The following is a 24,571-nucleotide window of genomic DNA, read 5'->3' on the forward strand; positions in this document are numbered from 1 at the left end:
ATCCCAGAAAGATAGTAGCGTTAACACACAGACAAATTCAGAAGACTTTATTATTTATTTACAAACATTAAGGCAAAACTGTCTGATATTTGTACTGGTAATAAAGTACACAAAAAATAAATCAATCGATTGAAACCGGTTTCATGTGTGGACATACACGTCAAGTATATTCATGTCAAAAATCCTCACTGGAATAAAACTAAACATGGAACCTCTGACATATGATTTCATCTTCAGGTTGTGAGTGTAGTTGAGACATTTGGCAGCAGAATCAGTGTGTCACTGCCACAGAATTCAAACCTTGAAATTAGAGCAATAGAACTAGATGTCTTCTAGAGATTTTATTTAGAAGCAAAATATATGCTCCAGTATGAAAATGAAAATTCTGGGGTTGGGGTGGTCATCTCTATGGTCATTGGCTCTGCTGTTTGGACTGCCGTTGGGACACCAGCTTCCACAGGTGTTTGCTAACAACAGACGGCCTCTTGTAGATCATCCTGCGGTCCCCTCCTTTAACATGGATCTGGTTGGCCGAGGGGTAAGTCTGCTCCAGTAACGTCTTCTGAAGCTGGGCCACCACCTGATGTGGAAGCACATAGTCAGTCAATGTTCGTTTGAGGGCCCTGTGAGAAACAGTCAATATGCATCACACCAATTCCATCCATCCCCTTTCTCCCCGAAGTGTGCACTGTGCAGTAGTGCAGTCCCCCTGAACTAGTGCAGTCGTTGGCTAAGATGGGAGCGACGAATGGTGCATTGCCTCGAGCTCCTACAAAACATTGCAGGTTTCTACTTTTTTTTTGTGTTTTCCTAAAATGTTCTTACTCAGTTTGTTTTGTGCATTACTTCATACCCCCCAGGTAGAACTATTGGAATATGAATTGCTTGGTAGTCACACCGTCCACCTGATTTTCCCGAATTCCCAAAGACGGCGGAACAATGGTCTAGGTTCTTCGGTGAAGCGCCGGGTTGCCTGGGAGTCCTACCGGAGAGCAGGAAATAGACACAGATGGAGAGGCAGATGTGGGAGGGTCTTAGTGAGATTGAGACGCTGGGTGACCCGTCCTCCATTACCGAGCATACTATTCTCCAATGTTCAAAAATTAGTGCATAAACTTGATGAACTCAGAGCGAGGATCTCCTTCCAGAGGGACATCAGATTCTGCAACATACTCTGTTTTTCTGAGACCTGGCTTTCCTCCCACATCCAAACAAATTATATACAACCAGCGTGTTTGACAGTTCATCAAGCGGATAGGAAGAGGGCTCTCTCTAGCAAGAACAAAAGGCAGAGGGCTCTGCTTTATGATCAATAACAAGTAGTGCGACGAGGAACACTTACAGAAACTTGCGAGCTTCTGCACTCCCGACTTGGAATACTTGGTCAAATGTCACCCTTTATTACCTTCAGAGAGTTTTCAGGGATTATCGCTACTTTTTCGTACATCCCGCCCTAAGCTGACACCAAAAAAGCTCTCAAAGATCTTCATTGGACCCTGAATAAACTGGAGACCGAGTACCCGGAGGCAGCGTTCATTGTCGCGGAGAACTTTAACAAAAGTAATTTGAGAATCATGCTTCCGAATTACTACCAACACATTAACACGGGTATAAGGCTATCTCCCGTCCTCCTTTCAACAAATCTGACCATGACTCCATTTTGCGCTTCCCCACCTACAAACAAAGACTCAAGAGGAAAGTTGTACACCGCTGGTCTGACCAATCAGAATCCATGCCTCAAGACTGTTTTGATCACGTGGACTGGAATATGTTCCGATGCTGTTCAGCTCTGCCTTCATAATGCCCCCTGAGCTCACAGCCCTGGGACTTAAGTCCTCCCTATGCAACTGGGTCCTGGACTTCCTGACGGGCCGCTCCAAGGTGGTGAAGGTATGCAACATTACCTCCTCCACACTGATCCTCAACACGGGGGCCACACAAGGCTGCATCTTATTAGTCTCCTCCTGTACTCCCTGTATACCCACGACTGCGTGGCCTCACACAGTTCCAACTCCATCATCAAGTTTGCTGATGACACGACAGTAGTAGGCCTGATTACCAACAACGACGAGACAGCCTACAGGGAGGAGGTAGGCACTCTGACAGTGTGGTGCCAGGTGAACAACCCCTCCCTCAACATCAGCAAAACAAAAGAGGTGATTGTGGACTTCAGGAGGAACCAAGCTGGGCATGCCCCCATTCTCATCAACAGTCCCATCAAGGAACCTCAGCCACCCGAGCGACGAATCAGACGCAGGCAGCACTGGAGCTTCATGGCTAAAACTAACATACTGGCCAATAGCTTCTATCCCCAGACCATCAGGCTGCTGAATAGCCACCACTAGTCTACCTGCCACAACTAGTCAGCTACCTGCCACCACTAGTCAGCTACCTGCTTGAAAGTTCCAGTATTTTTTCAACCCTACCCATGAGTACACACTTCAGGGTGAAGATTGAGAAATGGAATTGGGCCAGCCACTAGACAGACTAATGGAGGGAGGAAGGTTGTACACTACTCACTTGGTTTAGAGGAGCAGGAATTTGGTCATCAAAAGAATCCCCAATAATCACACTCACAGAAGTCCTACTGGAGAGGGGTTTGAATTTGGAGATTTCCCTGAAAAATTATCAAAACATTACATACAAATCTCAAAATAAGTTTGCTTTTACACTTGTAAATTTTGGATATACTGTAGAGCATATCCAAAATGATTGTGTGATGACAGCTTGATATTACATTCACATGTACTGTATGTTGGTCTCACCTGACTTGAGAAGCACTTTCATTCAGGAAAAAATGCTCATCTACAGCACTGCTCTGGTGGGCTGGGTTACTGAGGAGGTACTTCTGAGAACACAAAGACATATGATAACATTGGACCATGGCCTGAAAGTAAGTGTGTGTGTGCATGCATTATAACCTTCACTTGTCTCTCTCCAACCCTTTCTCTTTCCCTACAATTTAAGCAAAATGACTCACTTGATGTCCTTATCTCCTTGGTAACTAGTATTTCAAAAGCTGAAATCTCTGTTGCTATCAAAAAGTGGGTTCCAGGAAATAGAACCAAGATATTTTAACAAAACGTTCAGACTTTAACCTGGAGCAGTTATCAATAGTCACAGTTCATTTTCCTCCTTTCCTCTCCTCTCTGCCTCTCTCCCCTCCTTCTGAGGAACGATCATTACTCTACCACTAGCTCCATCCCGTGGCTATGTTAGAGATTGTTCTCCAACACAACAAGGTTGGACCATCACAACTGGACATCTCCTCCTGCCCAATAACAGAATTTCATTTCTGGTGTCAGCAGGTATATTGAGGCACATTAAAATCACACATTCAAATGCATGGTTTCAAAATAAGACATTGAGAACATACGAGCTGCTGACCTGACCCCAGATATGTTAATTTGGTCTTTAAGATGGACCTTACGCCTTATGAGGTTTTCAGCAATGTTTCAGTCAGACTCACCTGTCTCTGAATGAGGTCTTCAGCAATGTTGTCCCCCATGATGGCGGGCTTTAGCACACCCAGAATGATGAGGATGCGGCTGATGCCTGTGGCAGCTGAGAATTGCATGGCTTGGAGGGATGGCACCAGCTGACTGTACCTGCAGACACACAGAATACAACAACGTGACTAACTATAGAGACACAGAACAACATGTGACTGTAACTATAGACACACAGAATACAACAACATGTGACTAACTATAGAGACACAGAACAACATGTGACTGTAACTATAGAGACACAGAATACAACAACATGTGACTGTAACTATAGAGACACAGAACAACATGTGACTGTAACTATAGAGACACAGAATACAACAACATGTGACTAACTATAGAGACACAGAACAACATGTGACTGTAACTATAGAGACACAGAATACAACAACATGTGACTAACTATAGAGACACAGAACAACATGTGACTGTAACTATAGAGACACAGAATACAACAACATGTGACTGTAACTATAGAGACACACAACAACATGTGACTGTAACTATAGAGACACAGAATACAACAACATGTGACTGTAACTATAGAGACACAGAACACAACAACATGTGACTGTAACTATAGAGACACAGAACACAACAACATGTGACTGTAACTATAGAGACACAGAACACAACAACATGTGACTGTAACTATAGAGACACAGAACAACATGTGACTGTAACTATAGACACAGAACACAACAACATGTGACTGTAACTATAAAGACACAGAACAACATGTGACTGTAACTATAGACACAGAACACAACAACATGTGACTGTAACTATAAAGACACAGAACACAACAACATGTGACTGTAACTATAGACACAGAACACAACAACATGTGACTGTAACTATAAAGACACAGAACAACATGTGACTGTAACTATAAAGACACAGAACAACATGTGACTGTAACTATAGACACAGAACACAACAACATGTGACTGTAACTATAGACACAGAACACAACAACATGTGACTGTAACTATAGACACAGAACACAACAACATGTGACTGTAACTATAGAGACAAATACAGACACACACGTACGTACTGTACCTAGAGACAAACACACAACATCAGATTGTTAGGAATGAAAAGCTAAGCAACACCAGCCCAACAACTACCTGACTCAGAGACGTCATGCTTATTACTTTATTTTTGCAGGCACCAATGGCCAAAATCAATATATTTGAAGACGTTTGTGCAAAACATTTCTTAATATACACCGAACAAAAATCTAAACACAACATGTAAAGTGTTGGTCCCATGTTTCATGAGCTGAAATAAAAGATCCCAGAAATGTTCATACGAACAAAAGCTTCTCTCTCTAAAATGTTCTGCACAAATTTGTTTACATCCCTGTTAGTGAATATTTCTCCTTTGCCAAGATAATCAAGAAGCTGATTAAACAGCATTATCATTGCGCAGGTGCACCTTGTGCTGGGGACAATAAAGGGCCACTCTAAAATGTGCAGTTGTGACTCAACACAATGCCACAGATGTCTCAAGTTGAGAGAGCGTACAACTTTTGCAAACTGTCAAGAAACCGTCTCAGGGAAGCTCTTCTACGTGCTTGTCTTCACCTGGATCTTACCCTGAATGTAGTTTGGCGTCTTAACCAACTTCAGTGGGCAAATGCTAACCTTCAATGGCCACTGGCACGCTGGAGATGTGTGCCCTTCACAGACGAATCCCGGTTTCAACTGTACCAGGCAGATGTATGGCGTTGTGTAGGCGAGCAGTTTGCTGATGTTAATGTTGTGAACAGAGTACCCCATGGTGTCGGTGGGGTTATGGTAAGAGGAGGTATAAGCTACACGCAACGAATACAATTGCATTTTATCAATGGCAATTTGAATGCAGAGATACCGTGACAAGATCCTGAGACCCGTTGTCGTGCTATTCATCTGCCGCCATCACCTCATGTTTCAGCATGATAATGCACGGCCCAATGTCGCAAGGATCTGTACACAAGTTCTGGAATCTGAAAAACTCCCTGTTCTTCAATTGCCTGCATACTCACCAGACATGTCACCCATTGAGCATGTTCGGGATGCTCTGGATTCCAGTTCCCGCCAATATCCAGAAACTTCACACAGCAAATTGATGAGGAGTGGGACAACATTCCACAGGCCATAATCAACAGTCTGATCAACTCTATGCGAAGGAGATGTTTTGTGCTGCCTGAGGCAAATGTGGTGGTCACACCAGATTGACTGGTTTTCTGATCCCCCCCACTATTTTCAAAGGTATCTTTCACCAACAGATGCATATCTGTATTCCCAGTCATGTGAAATCCATAGATTAGGCCCTAATTTATTTATTTCAATTGACTGATTTCCTTATATGAACTGTTACTCAGTAGAATTGTTGCATTTATATTTTTAGTTTAGTGTAATTGCATGCCTCTTCCTTTAACAGACAAGAATTTAAATGGATTTCCAATCCTGATATTAAATGATCCCCAAATGCAATATTTCAAAACTGACAAGAATGGAGTATGATTATAGAACAATGCATGGAATATGATTAGAAAACAGCCCTAGGCTAGGCTGTGTTTCACTGTTCTGCTAGGCTGTGTTTCACTGTTCTTTAAGGCTGTGTTTCCCTGTTCTTTAGGCCAGCAGCAATAAGTCCTCTAAGCTGAGAGATTGCAGGGGAGAGATGAGGATAGCACAGTCCTTGACCTTAGTTTCAACTACAACATCGTAGCGTTGTGTTTATTCTGAACAATCTTGGTTACAACAGTGTGACATAGACAATGTCGCATAGGTCTAAAAACAGACCTATTGGGAATATTCATTAGAAATAAGATATTAATAAATATGTATTTTCAGCCAAAATCCCAAACTTTCTCTAACAGACGTTTTGACAGGAGAGAATGAGAGATATTTTGGGGGGCAAATGAGGAGAGCAGCGCTGGGATTTTGTAACTCAGGAGGGCCAATCGGTCTCAGCTCACTGGTGCTTTGAATTGGCTGGTCTCAGCCTGCAGAGCCCAATCAAGTGGCGTCTGCCTCACAGCTGCCCCCCCGCCACCAAAAACCAGTGCTCAGCCCCTCGCCCCTAGTGTTCAGCCCACCCATCCACTTTGCTCAGACCACCCACAGCCCTGAGCCCTGAGCCCTTGCCCTCAGTGCACCCCCAGCCCTAGCTCTCAGCCAACCCACCCCACAGATCTGAACCTCACAGCTATCCCCACAGCCCTCACCCAACAGCTAGGCCCACAGCCACAAGGCCCAGGCCTCAGCCCACCCCACAGTGCTAGTCAGGCCCACAGCCTCCAGTCAGGCCTCAGCCCACCCCACAGTGCTAGTCAGGCCCACAGCCTCTAGTCAGGCCCACAGCCTCCAGTCAGGTCTCAGTCCACCCCACAGTGCTAGTCAGGCCCACAGCCTCTAGTCAGGCCCACAGCCTCTAGTCAGGCCCACAGCCTCCAGTCAGGTCTCAGCCCACCCCACAGTGCTAGTCAGGCCCACAGCCTCTAGTCAGGCCCACAGCCTCCAGTCAGGTCTCAGTCCACCCCACAGTGCTAGTCAGGCCCACAGCCTCTAGTCAGGCCCACAGCCTCTAGTCAGGCCCACAGCCTCCAGTCAGGTCTCAGCCCACCCCACAGTGCTAGTCAGGCCCACAGCCTCTAGTCAGGCCCACAGCCTCCAGTCAGGCCTCAGCCCACCCCACAGTGCTAGTCAGGCCCACAGCCTCCAGTCAGGCCTCAGCCCACCCCACAGTGCTAGTCAGGCCCACAGCCTCCAGTCAGGCCTCAGCCCACCCCACAGTGCTAGTCAGGCCCACAGCCTCCAGTCAGGCCTCAGTCCACCCCACAGTGCTAGTCAGGCCCACAGCCTCCAGTCAGGTCTCAGCCCACCCCACAGTGCTAGTCAGGCCCACAGCCTCCAGTCAGGCCTCAGTCCACCCCACAGTGCTAGTCAGGCCCACAGCCTCCAGTCAGGCCTCAGTCCACCCCACAGTGCTAGTCAGGCCCACAGCCTCCAGTCAGGCCTCAGTCCACCCCACAGTGCTAGTCAGGCCCACAGCCCCAAGCCTCAGTCCACCCCACAGTGCTAGTCAGGCCCACAGCCTCCAGTCAGGCCTCAGTCCACCCCACAGTGCTAGTCAGGCCCACAGCCTCCAGTCAGGCCTCAGTCCACCCCACAGTGCTAGTCAGGCCCACAGCCTCCAGTCAGGCCTCAGTCCACCCCACAGTGCTAGTCAGGCCCACAGCCTCCAGTCAGGTCTCAGCCCACCCCACAGTGCTAGTCAGGCCCACAGCCTCTAGTCAGGCCCACAGCCTCCAGTCAGGCCTCAGTCCACCCCACAGTGCTAGTCAGGCCCACAGCCTCTAGTCAGGCCCACAGCCTCCAGTCAGGTCTCAGTCCACCCCACAGTGCTAGTCAGGCCCACAGCCTCTAGTCAGGCCCACAGCCTCCAGTCAGGCCTCAGCCCACCCCACAGTGCTAGTCAGGCCCACAGCCTCCAGTCAGGCCTCAGCCCACCCCACAGTGCTAGTCAGGCCCACAGCCTCCAGTCAGGTCTCAGCCCACCCCACAGTGCTAGTCAGGCCCACAGCCTCCAGTCAGGCCTCAGCCCACCCCACAGTGCTAGTCAGGCCCACAGCCTCTAGTCAGGCCCACAGCCTCCAGTCAGGCCTCAGCCCACCCCACAGTGCTAGTCAGGCCCACAGCCTCTAGTCAGGCCTCAGCCCACCCCACAGTGCTAGTCAGGCCCACAGCCTCCAGTCAGGCCTCAGCCCACCCCACAGTGCTAGTCAGGCCCACAGCCTCCAGTCAGGCCTCAGCCCACCCCACAGTGCTAGTCAGGCCCACAGCCTCCAGTCAGGTCTCAGCCCACCCCACAGTGCTAGTCAGGCCCACAGCCTCCAACCAGGCCTCAACCTAGAGTGCACACCCCCCCGACCCAAAGTGCTCACCCCACAGCTTTCACCTCAACTCGACATTGGCTTGTTATTTCCCACGTGTTGCAATATCAAGTTTTGTCAAAGGATGTAAATCCTTATAAGGCTGTAGCCTGATGTCTAGACGAGGCTGTAGCCTGATGTCTAGACGAGGCTGTAGCCTGATGTCTAGACGAGGCTGTAGCCTGATGTCTAGACGAGGCTGTAGCCTGATGTCTAGACGAGGCTGTAGCCTGATGTCTAGACGAGGCTGTAGCCTGATGTCTAGACGAGGCTGTAGCTTGATGTCTAGACGAGGCTGTAGCTTGATGTCTAGACGAGGCTGTAGCTTGATGTCTAGACGAGGCTGTAGCCTGATTGGTCCTCAGGTATTTGGAGAAACAAATGTTAACAGTCTTCCAGTCTTAAACTTCAGTAACAATACATGTGCCGTCAATGGGGCGTTCTACCTGCTACACAGCAATCGACCAAAATGGCTGATGGCAATGCCTGACCCCTAATGGCTGTATTGTAGCAGGGCTGTTAGGAAGAGGTCACAAATAGACAAAAGTTTAATGGAAGCAGCAGACAGGAAAATATTTGCTGCTACCCTTCTCAATTTCAGCCTCACAGACCATTTTTTCTCTTCAAATCAGACATTTTAAGACTGACATTTTGACATTATCATCTTCCTTGCCACTATTTCACCCCTGAAGTCATTCTTGCCCCACAATTTAGAAGGGACTCATATAACCTGGCTCTTTAGGGACTTCTCTGTCTCCACACATTTCCACCTGTCACCTTTTCCTCTCCATACAAAACTTTATCAGCCCCTGTTTGAATCTGGTCAAATCATTGCTCTGTCTGTCGCATTATTTCAAAGATTCTCCAGCCACCTGTCCTGTCCCTTCCTATTCCCTCCATTTTTAATTCTGCCCGGGAGGGAGGATTATGCGAGGGAAGGCATGCGTGTCAAAGGGAAATTTAGTGGGTAAAGACAGCCCAGATTGGCGGGATGAATTAAGGCGATAAGAGGGGAGAGGGAGTGGAGGAACCATGTGCAAAACGCCTCAGCCATGTTGGTCATTTCAGAGGGCTCTTCTTTCCCCTTCCTCCTCAGGAGCGGCAAGGCAATATCTAAATTAATAACGTGATGAAATGAGTTTGTGCAGCGGACTTTCTGCTGTTTGACTTTCCCATCTGGATTAGTGCAGGCTGAATAGACGCTCTGTTACTTTTGTTACAACTGTCGCAATTCACTGTCGGAATTTGGCCCCCCGACAAGATAAGAGGGTCCTGCCTCATTAGCATGTCATTCCATATGCAGGGCCTCCATTACCTGAGAGGGAGCTCACGGACAAAACAGACTATTACACGAGTAGAACGTGGAACATGTTCTATTACATGACTAGGAGAGAACACAGAACATGGACAATTACGCAGGTTGGCATTTATTGTCATGAGTCTTGCCCTGGAGGCAGCTCTGCAGAGAGGTCACTAGCTGGCACAGCCACAAAGTAATACAATCGGATTTTAAACATAACAGTGTGGTTAGGGTTAAGTCCAATGCCTAACCCTGATCTTAAATTACATCCAAAAAGTACATTTTGGTTTTCATACATTTTCACGATATTGCCAATTTTTACTTTGCAGCTGGCCCATCTAGCAGAAATGGGTCAGTTCTGCCTCCTGGGCAAGATTCATGAAAATAAACATCAACCTGCAACTATTACACGAGAGAAAACGGAACAAGGACTATTATTACACGAGAGAAAACGGAACAAGGACTATTATTACACGAGAGAAAACGGAACAAGGACTATTATTACACGAGAGAAAACGGAACAAGGACTATTATTACACGAGAGAAAACGGAACAAGGACTATTATTACACGAGAGAAAACGGAACAAGGACTATTATTACACGAGAGAAAACGGAACAAGGACTATTATTACACGAGAGAAAACGGAACAAGGACTATTATTACACGAGAGAAAACGGAACAAGGACTATTATTACACGAGAGAAAACGGAACAAGGACTATTATTACACGAGAGAAAACGGAACAAGGACTATTATTACACAAGAGAAAACGGAACAAGGACTATTACAGGAGAGAAAACGGAACAAGGAGTACGACACAAGTAAATATGGACTATTGTAGGTGTATAAAACAGAGATTCATTACACAAGTGTCAAAAAGAAAGTGTAGTATAAAACTACAAGTGATTAATGGGGAGATTCCTGTGAAATACAGTGACACCATGCACAAGATAGAACTATTCTCATTGCTACCTTGTAGTGTTACTTGGAAATACTTCTAATACAGGGATCCAGTCACATTCAAGCGGCGAAGATTTGTAAATATAATCAAAGTGCCATTCTTCCTGAGATGAACAACTACTGAAACTAGAGAATGAATGAATGAATGCAGACAGATGGCCTTTTTATTAAACCAACAGAGCAATTCCCCACTTGGCCAAAGTGTGGCAGTGTTGTACTGCCCAGAACAGCCAGACCAGCAGCGGTTCCTTCCTCCCCGAGTCAATACTATAGATTCTAGTGAAGGAAATACATGTGGGCCCGAGACAGCCCTGCTTGATTAGTGGAACGGAGCAACAATAGTTATGCTTACAGCGGTGCCAATTACAATTAATTGGGGTTCCTGACTCTCCTGCTTGTCTCTGGGGAGCTGTGCTGTTCTAACAGTTAGTGGAGGCTGAGAGGAGGCAGAAAGAAACATAGTCATAGCTATTCTCTGTCGCAGAGTAACACACACTCACTCCCTCTCTCTCGCGCACACTTGAAAGATTCACACGCACAGTCAGGTTTTTTTATTATCCTCAATCGATATCCTAACAGAGTGCGTCATATTTCGTGGTGTTACTGTCCACTCCACTAGGTCTTGTCTACTCCCAGAGCCCATTGGTGAAGCTGCCTATCTGGGCCCTGAGTCCCCCTGACATGGGTTGGGAGGCTTGGAGCCTGGCCTGGCTCCACTGGATTATTGAACACAGGCAGGCAACACACCGAGTGAATGAGCTCAGAGGAGAATGCTGCTGCTACCTGTGCCTGGCCTGCAGAGTGGCTGGACTGCTGTCTGTCACTATACAGTCCTCTACCCAGCCTGGAAAACTGCAACAAAGCGCAGATGGACACACACCTTCAACAAACAAAGTGAAAATAAAAGCATTTGGTTTATAACTCAAATTAAACGAGAGGAATCATCTAAGCCCATCACACCAGTCCGTCATCTGACAAAGTGACAGTCAAACAAAACAAAACTCTCTCTGCCTACCTTCCTCTGCTAGCGGTCTGGCTAACGGGGTCTGAGTGTCAAACAGGAACACACACACAGTGTGCCCAGGGCCGTCTGAGACAGTCTGTATCCTCAGTGTGCCCAGGGCCGTCTGAGACAGTCTGTATCCTCAGTGTGCCCAGGGTACTAATGAGGGATCAGATGATGAATGGGGCCTGGCTGGATGTGATATGGAGTCTCCATCTGGACTCATAACTCTATCAGGTTTCCATACAGGTGAGACTGATCCACCACCAGACCAGGCCCACCACCAGACCACCAGCCCAGCTGGGCCATGCCCAGGCCAAGCCCGCCAGCCCAGCTGGGCCAGGCCAAGCCCGCCAGCCCAGCTGGGCCATGCCCAGGCCAAGCCCGCCAGCCCAGCTGGGCCATGCCCAGGCCAAGCCCGCCAGCCCAGCTGGGCCATGCCCAGGCCAAGCCCACCACCCCAGCTGGTACAGTAGCTCATGTGTGCCTGCTGAGAGACAGCCAATCAGGTGGGGCATCCATCACACCATCAGACACATTGTTTTGACCCTCTGGTTCTGCTCATTTAAAATGTCACTGCAGGTTGACCAACCATTAAACCTTTAAAGTAAACGCCTTAGGCACTGTCCTTTTCTTCGACTTGATATTATGAAGAGGGCAGATGTTGGTCATACTAACATGAAAACAACTTTGTCCTGAATATCTGAAATAAGGAATATAAGCAACATCATGAATGCAATTAGCCAATTTCTAAATAGTTCTACCCCAGTGATTTCATGATGCAAAGGATTCAGTTTGAGTAAACACATTTGAAAAGCTAGAGTAAAATGGTGTTTTGACTATCAAGCAACGCTCATTAAACAAACAATAAGGACAAGCTCATTAAAATAGAATACTTCCCACTGTTTTGGATTATATTAAAATAGGAGTCAATATTTTCCAGAGACAAATTCATTCTGTAATACACCAACTCTAATACACACACACAAACACCGTCTCTCACACACACACGTTATGAGGTCCAATTATAAACTGAAGTCTGGTATCTATGGTTCCCCATCTCCTTCCTACATAAAACACTAAACACAGACTGTTACAGTAGATATTAGGAATCTGGCCTTCATGCCAATGTGTTATATTTACATGTAGGACATTATCTACTGTAGACTTTAGGGAGAGTGTAGGGTTGACTGCAGATCTTATGTGATTCTGCTAAATATTATACTATCATCAAGTGCGAACGCGAAGATACTGTACATATAAAATTGGGTCAACTTCACAAGACCCATTTTCAGGGCAAAGAAAACAAACTCATTGTATGCGTTTCATCCTGTAGGGATCCGACTAAAACCACGTCCCTGAATGAATGCAATCTGTATGGCTAGACAGAGGGGCTTCCACTAACTCCTGGCCTTCTGCTGACTTTATTTCTCATCAGGAAGTACTATGTCTGGCTCCTAGCCTCAGAGGAGAAATACCAATAGGAAATATAGCCTGGGATCCAAACTGAGACAATGGTGAAATAGAGCATATCAGTTTGGATTCCAGGCTAGGGAACTCTAGTCTCCATCTCGCTCTACTTCCAAGTTCATATAAAATAAAATAAATGAAAAAGGAGAAATTCTCAGGAGACGGTGCCGATTGATTTTGTCTGATAAAACAGCAGTAATTTGGGAGAGAGCCGTGGTTAATGAGAAGGACTTTGATGTGTAAGTCCTGGAGCCCAGGCAGAGAGCAGCCTCGCTGATACCGTCTCCTCAGGTACCATCACGGCGTGTGTGTGTGTGTGTGTGTGTGTGTGTGTGTGTGCGCGCGCTACGTTGTATGAATGTTAAGTTGTATCGGACGCTGTTGGACTTGTATTATGTTCTAAAGAATGTCAATACACACACACTTCGGTGGCTCCGGATAGAACTACAAAAATGGTTTCAGTAATCTTGATATTACATATTTCTTGTTTTCTATCTAAAATCAGAGACTAATAATATAAATGTACTTTATGCAGCAATCCTTTCCTCGGTTGATTTCTAAGTTGCAGAGTAATTGGATCTCCAGCCAGTACACTGTAGTCTGCTAGGCAGCAGGGAAATGAAATGAATGCCTATTAATCAGAGGATAATTGGACACATATCTCTGATAAATGACACGGCTCCACTTACAGTCACGTACAAATTAGGCCATTTTCAACGACTCATTTCTTATCTCACTAAAGAAATGTTATATAACCCCACAGAGCAAATGGGATGCTGGCGGAGGGAAATAACAGACAAAACTAGGGTTGGAAAATCCCTGGAACTTTCCTAAAATTCACAGGTTTTCCAGAAATCCCACCGTTTGGAGGATCCTCAGATTTCCTGCATATTCATTGCTTATTCCAGGAATCTTCCAAGCGCAATTTATGGAAAACTTAGACATTTTGGAAAAGTTACAAGAATTTCGCTTTTTTTTTTTTTTACAAAACATATGGAAAGTGTTTGTTCATGAATAATAACTTTGAATAGAATGTTGTTCAAAGATATTACGCTTGGAGAGCGTGTAGCATTCACCCTCCAATTGATACAAAGAAAAGCAATATTGTAAATGGTAGGGTCAAACTAATTTTCAGCTTACATCTTTTCATGTGTTTACCTGTATTGTTTTACAGCATATTACCATATTGTTATGTAAATCACTGCTATTTACTGATGACTATGAATAACTGACAGTTTCACTAATGTCCTGCGTTATTATCATAATATCCTATATGGCCATTTATGAACAATGAATATGAATAGGGTTATATGTCCATTATCCACAGCTTGACATGAATCATGCATAGGGAAAAAAGAGACTTATTATTAAAATGTGTGTCATCTCTCCCCCACCCTAATTCTCCGCTCTCATTTCTTCCTGATGAAAGAGAGTGGGATCTACTAATGAGTTCCTTTGGCCTCATTAATCATGTTAATGCTGCTTCCTGTCCAACAGAGATAATCAACTACAGTGGATCCTATCCACTATCCATACAGCAAATATGGATGGAGTCAAGGGCTTGAGTAACACAGTAGTACCAACTCGCTCTGCTCCTCCTTTCTCCCCTCTCTCCCTTCCCTCCCTCTCCTCCGTTCCTCCTCCTCGAGGTGACTTACCAGTACTTCTGCCACTGGTCCTCGTCAAAGATGTCCTCTGGAATGGGATCAATAAGGACAAGGTCTGACACCTGCCTGAGGACGGAAGGAGAGAGAGAGTGAGAGGACGCAGAGAGAAAAAAAAAGAGAAACAGTGATGAAGTGGGCCTCCAGTGTCCGTTCTGACCCATCCCCTATACCCTTCCTGTCCTGTCCGTTCTGACCCATCCCCTATACCCTTCCTGTCCTGTCCGTTCTGACCCATCCCCTATACCCTTCCTGTCCTGTCCGTTCTGACCCATCCCCTATACCCTTCCTGTCCTGTCCGTTCTGACCCATCCCCTATACCCTTCCTGTCCTGTCCGTTCTGACCCATCCCCTATACCCTTCCTGTCCTGTCCGTTCTGACCCATCCCCTATACCCTTCCTGTCCTGTCCGTTCTGACCCATCCCCTTCCTGTCCTGTCCGTTCTGACCCATCCCCTTCCTGTCCTGTCCGTTCTGACCCATCCCCTTCCTGTCCTGTCCGTTCTGACCCATCCCCTTCCTGTCCTGTCCGTTCTGACCCATCCCCTTCCTGTCCTGTCCGTTCTGACCCATCCCCTTCCTGTCCTGTCCGTTCTGACCCATCCCCTTCCTGTCCTGTCCGTTCTGACCCATCCCCTTCCTGTCCTGTCCGTTCTGACCCATACCCTTCCTGTCCTGTCCGTTCTGACCCATCCCCTATACCCTTCCTGTCCTGTCCGTTCTGACCCATCCCCTATACCCTTCCTGTCCTGTCCGTTCTGACCCATCCCCTATACCCTTCCTGTCCTGTCCGTTCTGACCCATCCCCTATACCCTTCCTGTCCTGTCCGTTCTGACCCATCCCCTATACCCTTCCTGTCCTGTCCGTTCTGACCCATCCCCTATACCCTTCCTGTCCTGTCCGTTCTGACCCATCCCCTATACCCTTCCTGTCCTGTCCGTTCTGACCCATCCCCTATACCCTTCCTGTCCTGTCCGTTCTGACCCATCCCCTATACCCTTCCTGTCCTGTCCGTTCTGACCCATCCCCTATACCCTTCCTGTCCTGTCCGTTCTGACCCATCCCCTATACCCTTCCTGTCCTGTCCGTTCTGACCCATCCCCTATACCCTTCCTGTCCTGTCCGTTCTGACCCATCCCCTATACCCTTCCTGTCCTGTCCGTTCTGACCCATCCCCTATACCCTTCCTGTCCTGTCCGTTCTGACCCATCCCCTATACCCTTCCTGTCCTGTCCGTTCTGACCCATCCCCTATACCCTTCCTGTCCTGTCCGTTCTGACCCATCCCCTATACCCTTCCTGTCCTGTCCGTTCTGACCCATCCCCTATACCCTTCCTGTCCTGTCCGTTCTGACCCATCCCCTATACCCTTCCTGTCCTGTCCGTTCTGACCCATCCCCTATACCCTTCCTGTCCTGTCCGTTCTGACCCATCCCCTATACCCTTCCTGTCCTGTCCGTTCTGACCCATCCCCTATACCCTTCCTGTCCTGTCCGTTCTGACCCATCCCCTATACCCTTCCTGTCCTGTCCGTTCTGACCCATCCCCTATACCCTTCCTGTCCTGTCCGTTCTGACCCATCCCCTATACCCTTCCTGTCCTGTCCGTTCTGACCCATCCCCTATACCCTTCCTGTCCTGTCCGTTCTGACCCATCCCCTATACCCTTCCTGTCCTGTCCGTTCTGACCCATCCCCTATACCCTTCCTGTCCTGTCCGTTCTGACCCATCCCCTATACCCTTCCTGTCCTGTCCGTTCTGACCCATCCCCTATACCCTTCCTGTCCTGTCCGTTCTGACCCATCCCCTATACCCTTCCTGTCCTGTCCGTTCTGACCCATCCCCTATACCCTTCCTGTCCTGTCCGTTCTGACCCATCCCCTATACCCTTCCTGTCCTGTCCGTTCTGACCCATCCCCTATACCCTTCCTGTCCTGTCCGTTCTGACCCATCCCCTATACCCTTCCTGTCCTGTCCGTTCTGACCCATCCCCTATACCCTTCCTGTCCTGTCCGTTCTGACCCATCCCCTATACCCTTCCTGTCCTGTCCGTTCTGACCCATCCCCTATACCCTTCCTGTCCTGTCCGTTCTGACCCATCCCCTATACCCTTCCTGTCCTGTCCGTTCTGACCCATCCCCTATACCCTTCCTGTCCTGTCCGTTCTGACCCATCCCCTATACCCTTCCTGTCCTGTCCGTTCTGACCCATCCCCTATACCCTTCCTGTCCTGTCCGTTCTGACCCATCCCCTATACCCTTCCTGTCCTGTCCGTTCTGACCCATCCCCTATACCCTTCCTGTCCTGTCCGTTCTGACCCATCCCCTATACCCTTCCTGTCCTGTCCGTTCTGACCCATCCCCTATACCCTTCCTGTCCTGTCCGTTCTGACCCATCCCCTATACCCTTCCTGTCCTGTCCGTTCTGACCCATCCCCTATACCCTTCCTGTCCTGTCCGTTCTGACCCATCCCCTATACCCTTCCTGTCCTGTCCGTTCTGACCCATCCCCTATACCCTTCCTGTCCTGTCCGTTCTGACCCATCCCCTATACCCTTCCTGTCCTGTCCGTTCTGACCCATCCCCTATACCCTTCCTGTCCTGTCCGTTCTGACCCATCCCCTATACCCTTCCTGTCCTGTCCGTTCTGACCCATCCCCTATACCCTTCCTGTCCTGTCCGTTCTGACCCATCCCCTATACCCTTCCTGTCCTGTCCGTTCTGACCCATCCCCTATACCCTTCCTGTCCTGTCCGTTCTGACCCATCCCCTATACCCTTCCTGTCCTGTCCGTTCTGACCCATCCCCTATACCCTTCCTGTCCTGTCCGTTCTGACCCATCCCCTATACCCTTCCTGTCCTGTCCGTTCTGACCCATCCCCTATACCCTTCCTGTCCTGTCCGTTCTGACCCATCCCCTATACCCTTCCTGTCCTGTCCGTTCTGACCCATCCCCTATACCCTTCCTGTCCTGTCCGTTCTGACCCATCCCCTATACCCTTCCTGTCCTGTCCGTTCTGACCCATCCCCTATACCCTTCCTGTCCTGTCCGTTCTGACCCATCCCCTATACCCTTCCTGTCCTGTCCGTTCTGACCCATCCCCTATACCCTTCCTGTCCTGTCCGTTCTGACCCATCCCCTATACCCTTCCTGTCCTGTCCGTTCTGACCCATCCCCTATACCCTTCCTGTCCTGTCCGTTCTGACCCATCCCCTATACCCTTCCTGTCCTGTCCGTTCTGACCCATCCCCTATACCCTTCCTGTCCTGTCCGTTCTGACCCATCCCCTATACCCTTCCTGTCCTGTCCGTTCTGACCCATCCCCTATACCCTTCCTGTCCTGTCCGTTCTGACCCATCCCCTATACCCTTCCTGTCCTGTCCGTTCTGACCCATCCCCTATACCCTTCCTGTCCTGTCCGTTCTGACCCATCCCCTATACCCTTCCTGTCCTGTCCGTTCTGACCCATCCCCTATACCCTTCCTGTCCTGTCCGTTCTGACCCATCCCCTATACCCTTCCTGTCCTGTCCGTTCTGACCCATCCCCTATACCCTTCCTGTCCTGTCCGTTCTGACCCATCCCCTATACCCTTCCTGTCCTGTCCGTTCTGACCCATCCCCTATACCCTTCCTGTCCTGTCCGTTCTGACCCATCCCCTATACCCTTCCTGTCCTGTCCGTTCTGACCCATCCCCTATACCCTTCCTGTCCTGTCCGTTCTGACCCATCCCCTATACCCTTCCTGTCCTGTCCGTTCTGACCCATCCCCTATACCCTTCCTGTCCTGTCCGTTCTGACCCATCCCCTATACCCTTCCTGTCCTGTCCGTTCTGACCCATCCCCTATACCCTTCCTGTCCTGTCCGTTCTGACCCATCCCCTATACCCTTCCTGTCCTGTCCGTTCTGACCCATCCCCTATACCCTTCCTGTCCTGTCCGTTCTGACCCATCCCCTATACCCTTCCTGTCCTGTCCGTAATGAGTGTGAGAAGGATTTCTCTGCCCCGGTTGTCTGTCTGTCTGTCTGATTGCTCCAGGCACACTGGCAGACAGATGGATGGGCCCACACCCCATCACCATATCCAGGGGGGAATATATTTTATTCTGCAGGTGTCATCCTCTCACCATCGCTTCATTTACTCTCTTAACTGACGCACATCACGGCTGATGAAACGCTAAATCTCTCACCTCGGGCCAGGAGGCTGATCCCTCCCTGCTCGTGTTAATCACCAGGTTTCTCAGAAATGGGGGTTTGTGGGGATGTGGGGATGTGGGGGTAGATAATTTATGATGTCCCTGGGTTTGATGCAGTGCTGAGCCTATCTACAGGTTGTGATGATACTTTTGAAGTACTGGAGTTACTGAAGTCAATAATGTGAGAGGGAATAGGATGGAACTCAAACAGGGATGAGAAAGTGAGAATGCCCAAAGTTTGTCAAAAACTGTGCAAATCTTTCCCCTTCATTTGGGATGCAGACATAAAGCTGAATCTACACAACCACTTTTGAGATATGAACATATCAACCAACTTTTGGAGTGAACCTATCACTAAGCGATCTCAATATATTTTGACTTGTGGCAAGTTTGGCAAAAAGAAACGAGTTAGCCTATATTTTCCATCGAGATTCCGTAGCTAGGTGGGCAGGGAGACTCACGCGTCATGGATATGGCTGTAGAACCTGGCGTTGAGCGTGCCCAGTTCAGATCCCACCAGGATGAGAGGCGTGGCTAGACCAGCTAACCTGATGAGCCGGTGGAGGTTGTCCACCATTCTGTAGGGGGAAAAGACATCAATCAATTCATCAAATGTATGTTTTTACAACCACAGCTGTCACAAAGGGCTTTTACAGTAAAAACACATCAAACCCTAAGACGGCAGCTACACCAGAACAAGAGAAACACTGCCATTGAAACCAGCCAATGTAAAGTAGCCGTGGGAGCCCCTGGACACTTTGCCTTGTAAAGCAGGATAGATACAACAGAAAATCATCCAAAAGAAAAAGAGCATCATCATCAAGTGAGATGCAGCTCCCTACAGACAGCCATCTGTTGTGTTGGGTCTCTTACACTAATAAATCAACATTGGAGAGGAGGGAAGAGGCTGGGATGAAGAGGTTTCACTGCAGCAGCAGGGAGAAGAGAGGAATGCAGTCATCAAATCCTCAGCTTGCCAGCTTATTGAATTCTGGGTAATTGATTGCTTGTATCAGAAGGCGGCGGCTGCCTGCTCTGCTGTTAGCCTGGGCCAGATCCCAAGGTAACAGAGACTGCTGACCTGATCGTCCACATACAACCACAACCTTAACAACACGTTACTTTGTCAGCCAGAGAGATTAGGGGAAAGTCAAGGACAGGTCAGACCATGGCAGGGAGATTGTGGGGCAGTGGACCCCGATGTCTCTGATTGGACAATCCATGAGGTGGCGCTTAGCCAAGGGGAATACTAAATCTGATAGAGAATGGTGTGAGTGTTTGTTGAGAATCAGGGCTTTAGAATAACTTGCATCAAACACCTATTACCTTGACTGTAGTAGTAGATACTATTCGGTAACAAGTTTTTGGGTACTTTTTACCCCTTTTTCTTCCCAATTTCATGCTATCCAATTGGTAGTTAGTCTTGTCCCATCAACTCCCGTCTGGACTCGGGAGAGGCGAAGGTCAAGAGCCATGCGCCCTCCGAAACACGACCCCGCCAGGCCGCACTGCTTTTTGACACACTGCTCTCTTAACCCGGAAGCCAGCCACACCAATGTGTTGGAGGAAACACCGTACACCTGGCGACCGTGTCAGCGTGCATGCACCCGGCCCGCCACAGGAGTCGCTACAGCGCGATGGAACAAGGATAACCCTTCCAGCCAAACCCTCCCTAACCCGGACGACGCTGGGCCAATTGTGCGCCGCCTCATGGATCTCCTGGTCGCGGCCGGCTGCGACATAGCCCGGTATCGAACTCGGATCTGAAGTGACGCCGCTAGCACTGCCTTAGACTGCTGCGCCACTCGGGAGGCCTATTAGGTAACACTTTACATTAACAATGCATGAAAATCAAGAGGGAAAGGATGCACATTTGCACAACAGAGTAGCCTATAACTGCTTCATTTTGGTATTCTGGGGCAAGCAGTTATAGGTAAAACTATAAAATGACAGGATAGAGAAAACAAGATGCTTACCGTCCAGTGGTTGACATCCCCCAGACTTTCTCCGTCCCCGTACTTTCATTCTGCAGGACTCTTTTGCTGAACCCCAGTCCCACTCGGTCATAAGTGCACACCTGTGGGTGGGAAAACGGGAACATCAATCAATCAAATAAAAATATTTTAAACCTTTTTCACGTCAGCAGTTGTCACAAAAACATTAGAACCAGGACAATATTTGCAATCATATCATACACAATTGTCTTCTGGTCAGGGAATGTAGTCCATTAATTTGTTTGAATCAGCAAAAATAAAACCCTTCTAGAACTGTTGAATCATTAACTGAGTTGCCTGAAACGATGTACTGTATTTCTCCTTACCTTGGTTAGCAGTGCAATGTTCTCTTGTACATGGAACCAGATGTCAGAGGACATACCAGTGGGGGCATCCAGTATGACTACACAGGAAACAGAGTAGTTAGGGCTTACATCTGAAAGGAGATGACAGTTGTGTTGACATTTCTGGCAAGCTAGCAGACTTACCAACTGGCTGTCCTTGTCCTTTGCACATCAGGTGCATCTTTTGACCTAAACCGATATCTATAATTTCACCATCTGAAAAAAAAAAGATACAAATTAATCAATGCTGATAATCTTAATCATAATGTAAGGGTTTTATTGGCCTTCTGTACTCATCTACGCATTAAAGAATAAAGTTGAGGGAGGAAAGTGAATGTCAGTGAGGCAGGAAGGTGAATGTCATGTCTGCAGCAGGCTACCTTCTGGCAGTAACAGTTGGCCCTCTCTTTGCAATGATGCATAGTTCAGAAAGGGAGGGATGAGGATGATGAGGAGGAGACATTTTCCAACTGAGGTAATGGTCGACCAGCATCTGCTCGCTTTAGCCCCTTGTTGTGGTCGATGTTGTTGCCTGGTCTCTCCTGAACCTGCAGTCTGTCTGTCAGTCTGTCATAGGAGAATAATAGTCAACATGTTATATCAAAGTGTGGATAAGCTACCTAGCTAGCATTTACAGCTGTCAGAAAGCAGTAGTTACATAAACATGTGTCAGTCAAAATGCCTCTACAATGAGCCTTGGAATGGCTTTAACTGAAGCATTGTGTCCACATGTAAGTTAAGTCATGTAGTCAGTGTAACGTTAATGGAAGATAGTAATATCAGGGCTAGGTAAAGCAATTACCTAGACTACCAGTTATGCCTTGCGGTAGTACTTAGCTAGTTCAGTTTGATCTGAACATCTGAGAGGAGATGGAAGTGGTGTTGACATTTCTGTCTTGCTCGCTAACCGAGCTAGTAGATTAGCAGCCTAGCGAAGTAGATAGCTACCTTTCTGTCTGTCCTAGCATCTCCAGTGGCTTCTTGACCGTCTGTCCTTCTGCGCATTTTTGAGTGTCAAGTTTAAATAAAGTATTCTATAAAGGATCTATCTATCTACTTGCTGAAAACGGGATGTAAATGCACAGGACTGGATGAATGCACCGCGTTAGCTAGAACTTCCCGGAAATGTACAGACGCCGAAATGGGACAACAATGCTTTTAGCTCAGAGTCGACGCTGCAGCAGAAATTAGGCGCGCGCGCGCTGTTCTTGTTCTTGTTCTTGCCCCCCTTCTTCGTTCTTGTTCTTCTTCTATGAAGTTTAACGGCGGTTGGCATCCAATTTGTTGCATTACCGCCACCTACTAAACTGGAGTATAACTATCTTATACTTTACTTGAAAAAAAAAAATGTACTAAATAAATACCCTACCATCTAACACCATACTCACTAATTTCAAAATCATATAAAATAAAATTAACACCCCCCCTACTCCACTAATTAAATGTATTTATTCCTACCTCATGCCATCACCCTGAAAGGATGGGACATCACCACTTAACACATCTTGTAACTCTTCTGCTGTCAAGTCTCGCACACCCAAATACCTCTCTGCAGCTGCCACCACAACATCAATTTTCTGAGACTTCCATTCCATCCCTGCAGAACAATTAATAACCATTGCTATAAATGCTAAAAATCCAATCTTACTGAAACTTATTTCACTTTTTGGCCTATCCCTCTGTACTGGTATATCTGTACTACTCTCACCACTCCTCCCCCTTAACCCATCTTCCTATACTTTCTTCACTGCCTCAGCATATGACAACTTCTGCTCTACTCTAACCCTGGAAACCTCAACCTGCCTCTCTCGCACTGGATATTTCTGATCCCCAGCTCCATGGGCACCCTACAATTAACACATACCACTACTTTCCCCAATACTACACATTCCTTTGTCTCATGCCCTTCTGCACATTTCTCACACCTTGTACCCTCCCCCCTACATACTGCTGCCACATGCCCATAAACTTATATATCCTAACTTTTATATCCTTCACTTTGTCAGGCAAAGACTCAACTTCAAAACTTAAAAGAACAGACAATGACTCTTCTGTTTCCCCACTCTCACCACCCTGTCTGCGTCACATCACATACACCGGGAATCTTTCCCCTTAGCTGGCCAACGTTTATATCTACTGCAACCCCAGTTATCACTCCTTTCATTGGTGCCCTTTTCTTGAGAACAAAACAATTCACTTTTCTTACCCCCATTCGTTTTACTTTGAGCGCATTCTCCATCTGACCAACAGAAACACAAACAATTATCACTAGACCACTTCTAGTTACCCTCACCGATTCCACATGACCCAACTCTTTTTTCACCCACCATGAAACCACAAATGGATCAGCCAAAAGGCAAGAGTCCACTTTTTCCATAAACTTCACTATTACTGTCAAACTCTTCTTCATCCTGACCCTCGGTGCATACCTCTGTCTCCGATAACTTTACTGCACCTACCACCTCCGATACTTCACCCTCATTCACTTCCATTTCTCCTCTTGTCTTCAGCTCCCTCTGCTTACACTTTCTACCATTCTTCTTTGACAAACCATCACCCTTTTCCCACCATTTTTATCTGACTCAAGCTCCCCCTCTTCTTCCCTCACTCTTAGACCTCTTCTCCCTCTTTTCCCTCCATTCCTTCTCCATTTTCCAAGTACACGTCTCCTTATGATAATACTGCCGCTTCATCCCTGACACCCATCTTGTACTTGCTTTCTCTAGGGACTCCATTTTCCCCTTCCGGAGTTCTGCTCGTGTCCCCCCATCTTCAGTGTTCACTGCATCCAAAGTGTCTTGCTGCTGCACTATGGGATATGGTCATTCATGTGTTCCTAATGGACAAAACACAACCTAAACAATCTGCAAATGCATCCAACACGTTTGTAGAGTCACAAGCTTGATAGTCATTGTGTGCAAAGTACTAAACCTTTGACTAGGTCTACTTTTGCACTTTTTTGTCTGAGTGAGGGAAATGCTGTAAATTAAGATGACTTTATGTATTTTGAAAGATGAGATGTTGAGGATTATAATAAATACAGCTTTGATGTCATACAAGCAAGCCAAACATCCGTGATTCCAAATGTGCACTTGAACTTCACATTTCCAAATCATAAAACTCATGTCATACAGTGTCCACATTTATGATCACTATGTTTGTAGAGTACTACAGTTACAAGATGACATGGATCATACCCTGGGTT

At 47.4% G+C, this 24,571-nt stretch overlaps 1 protein-coding gene across 2 annotated transcripts; it reads right to left on the reverse strand.

Moving 5' to 3' along the window:
- Positions 1-32: 32 nt before the first annotated feature.
- On the reverse strand, positions 33-22,557 carry si:dkey-122a22.2 (uncharacterized). Of its 2 annotated transcripts, XM_014201201.3 has the most exons (12): positions 22,315-22,557; positions 21,747-21,933; positions 21,511-21,582; positions 21,349-21,425; positions 21,005-21,105; positions 19,490-19,606; positions 14,830-14,904; positions 3,470-3,608; positions 2,766-2,848; positions 2,521-2,617; positions 906-982; positions 33-580 (listed from the first exon to the last, which is right to left on the reverse strand). In XM_014201201.3, exons 1-12 carry the CDS (start codon positions 22,369-22,371, stop codon positions 493-495), a joined length of 1,170 nt encoding a protein of 389 aa, XP_014056676.2. In that variant the 5' UTR covers positions 22,372-22,557; the 3' UTR covers positions 33-492. The 2 variants fall into 2 exon arrangements, with proteins under 2 accessions (XP_014056676.2, XP_014056674.2); XM_014201199.3 differs by lacking the exon at positions 906-982.
- Between the last annotated feature and the right edge of the window lie 2,014 nt (positions 22,558-24,571).

The sequence above is a fragment of the Salmo salar genome, chromosome 05 (genome assembly GCF_965601325.2).
Source record: "Salmo salar chromosome 05, fSalSal1, whole genome shotgun sequence".
NCBI classification, from domain to species: Eukaryota; Metazoa; Chordata; class Actinopteri; order Salmoniformes; family Salmonidae; genus Salmo; species Salmo salar.

Bases quoted from the DNA above. Each gene is read 5' to 3' on its own strand.
- si:dkey-122a22.2 (XM_014201199.3), bottom strand. From the start codon at position 22,371: ATGCGCAGAAGGACAGACGGTCAAGAAGCCACTGGAGATGCTAGGACA. The intron at 21,934-22,314 runs GTAGCTATCTAC...CTCCTATGACAG, and splicing joins ATGCTAGGACAGACAGAAAG to ACTGACAGACAGACTGCAGG. The intron at 14,905-19,489 runs GTGAGTCTCCCT...TTCCGTCCTCAG, and splicing joins TACAGCCATATCCATGACGC to GCAGGTGTCAGACCTTGTCC.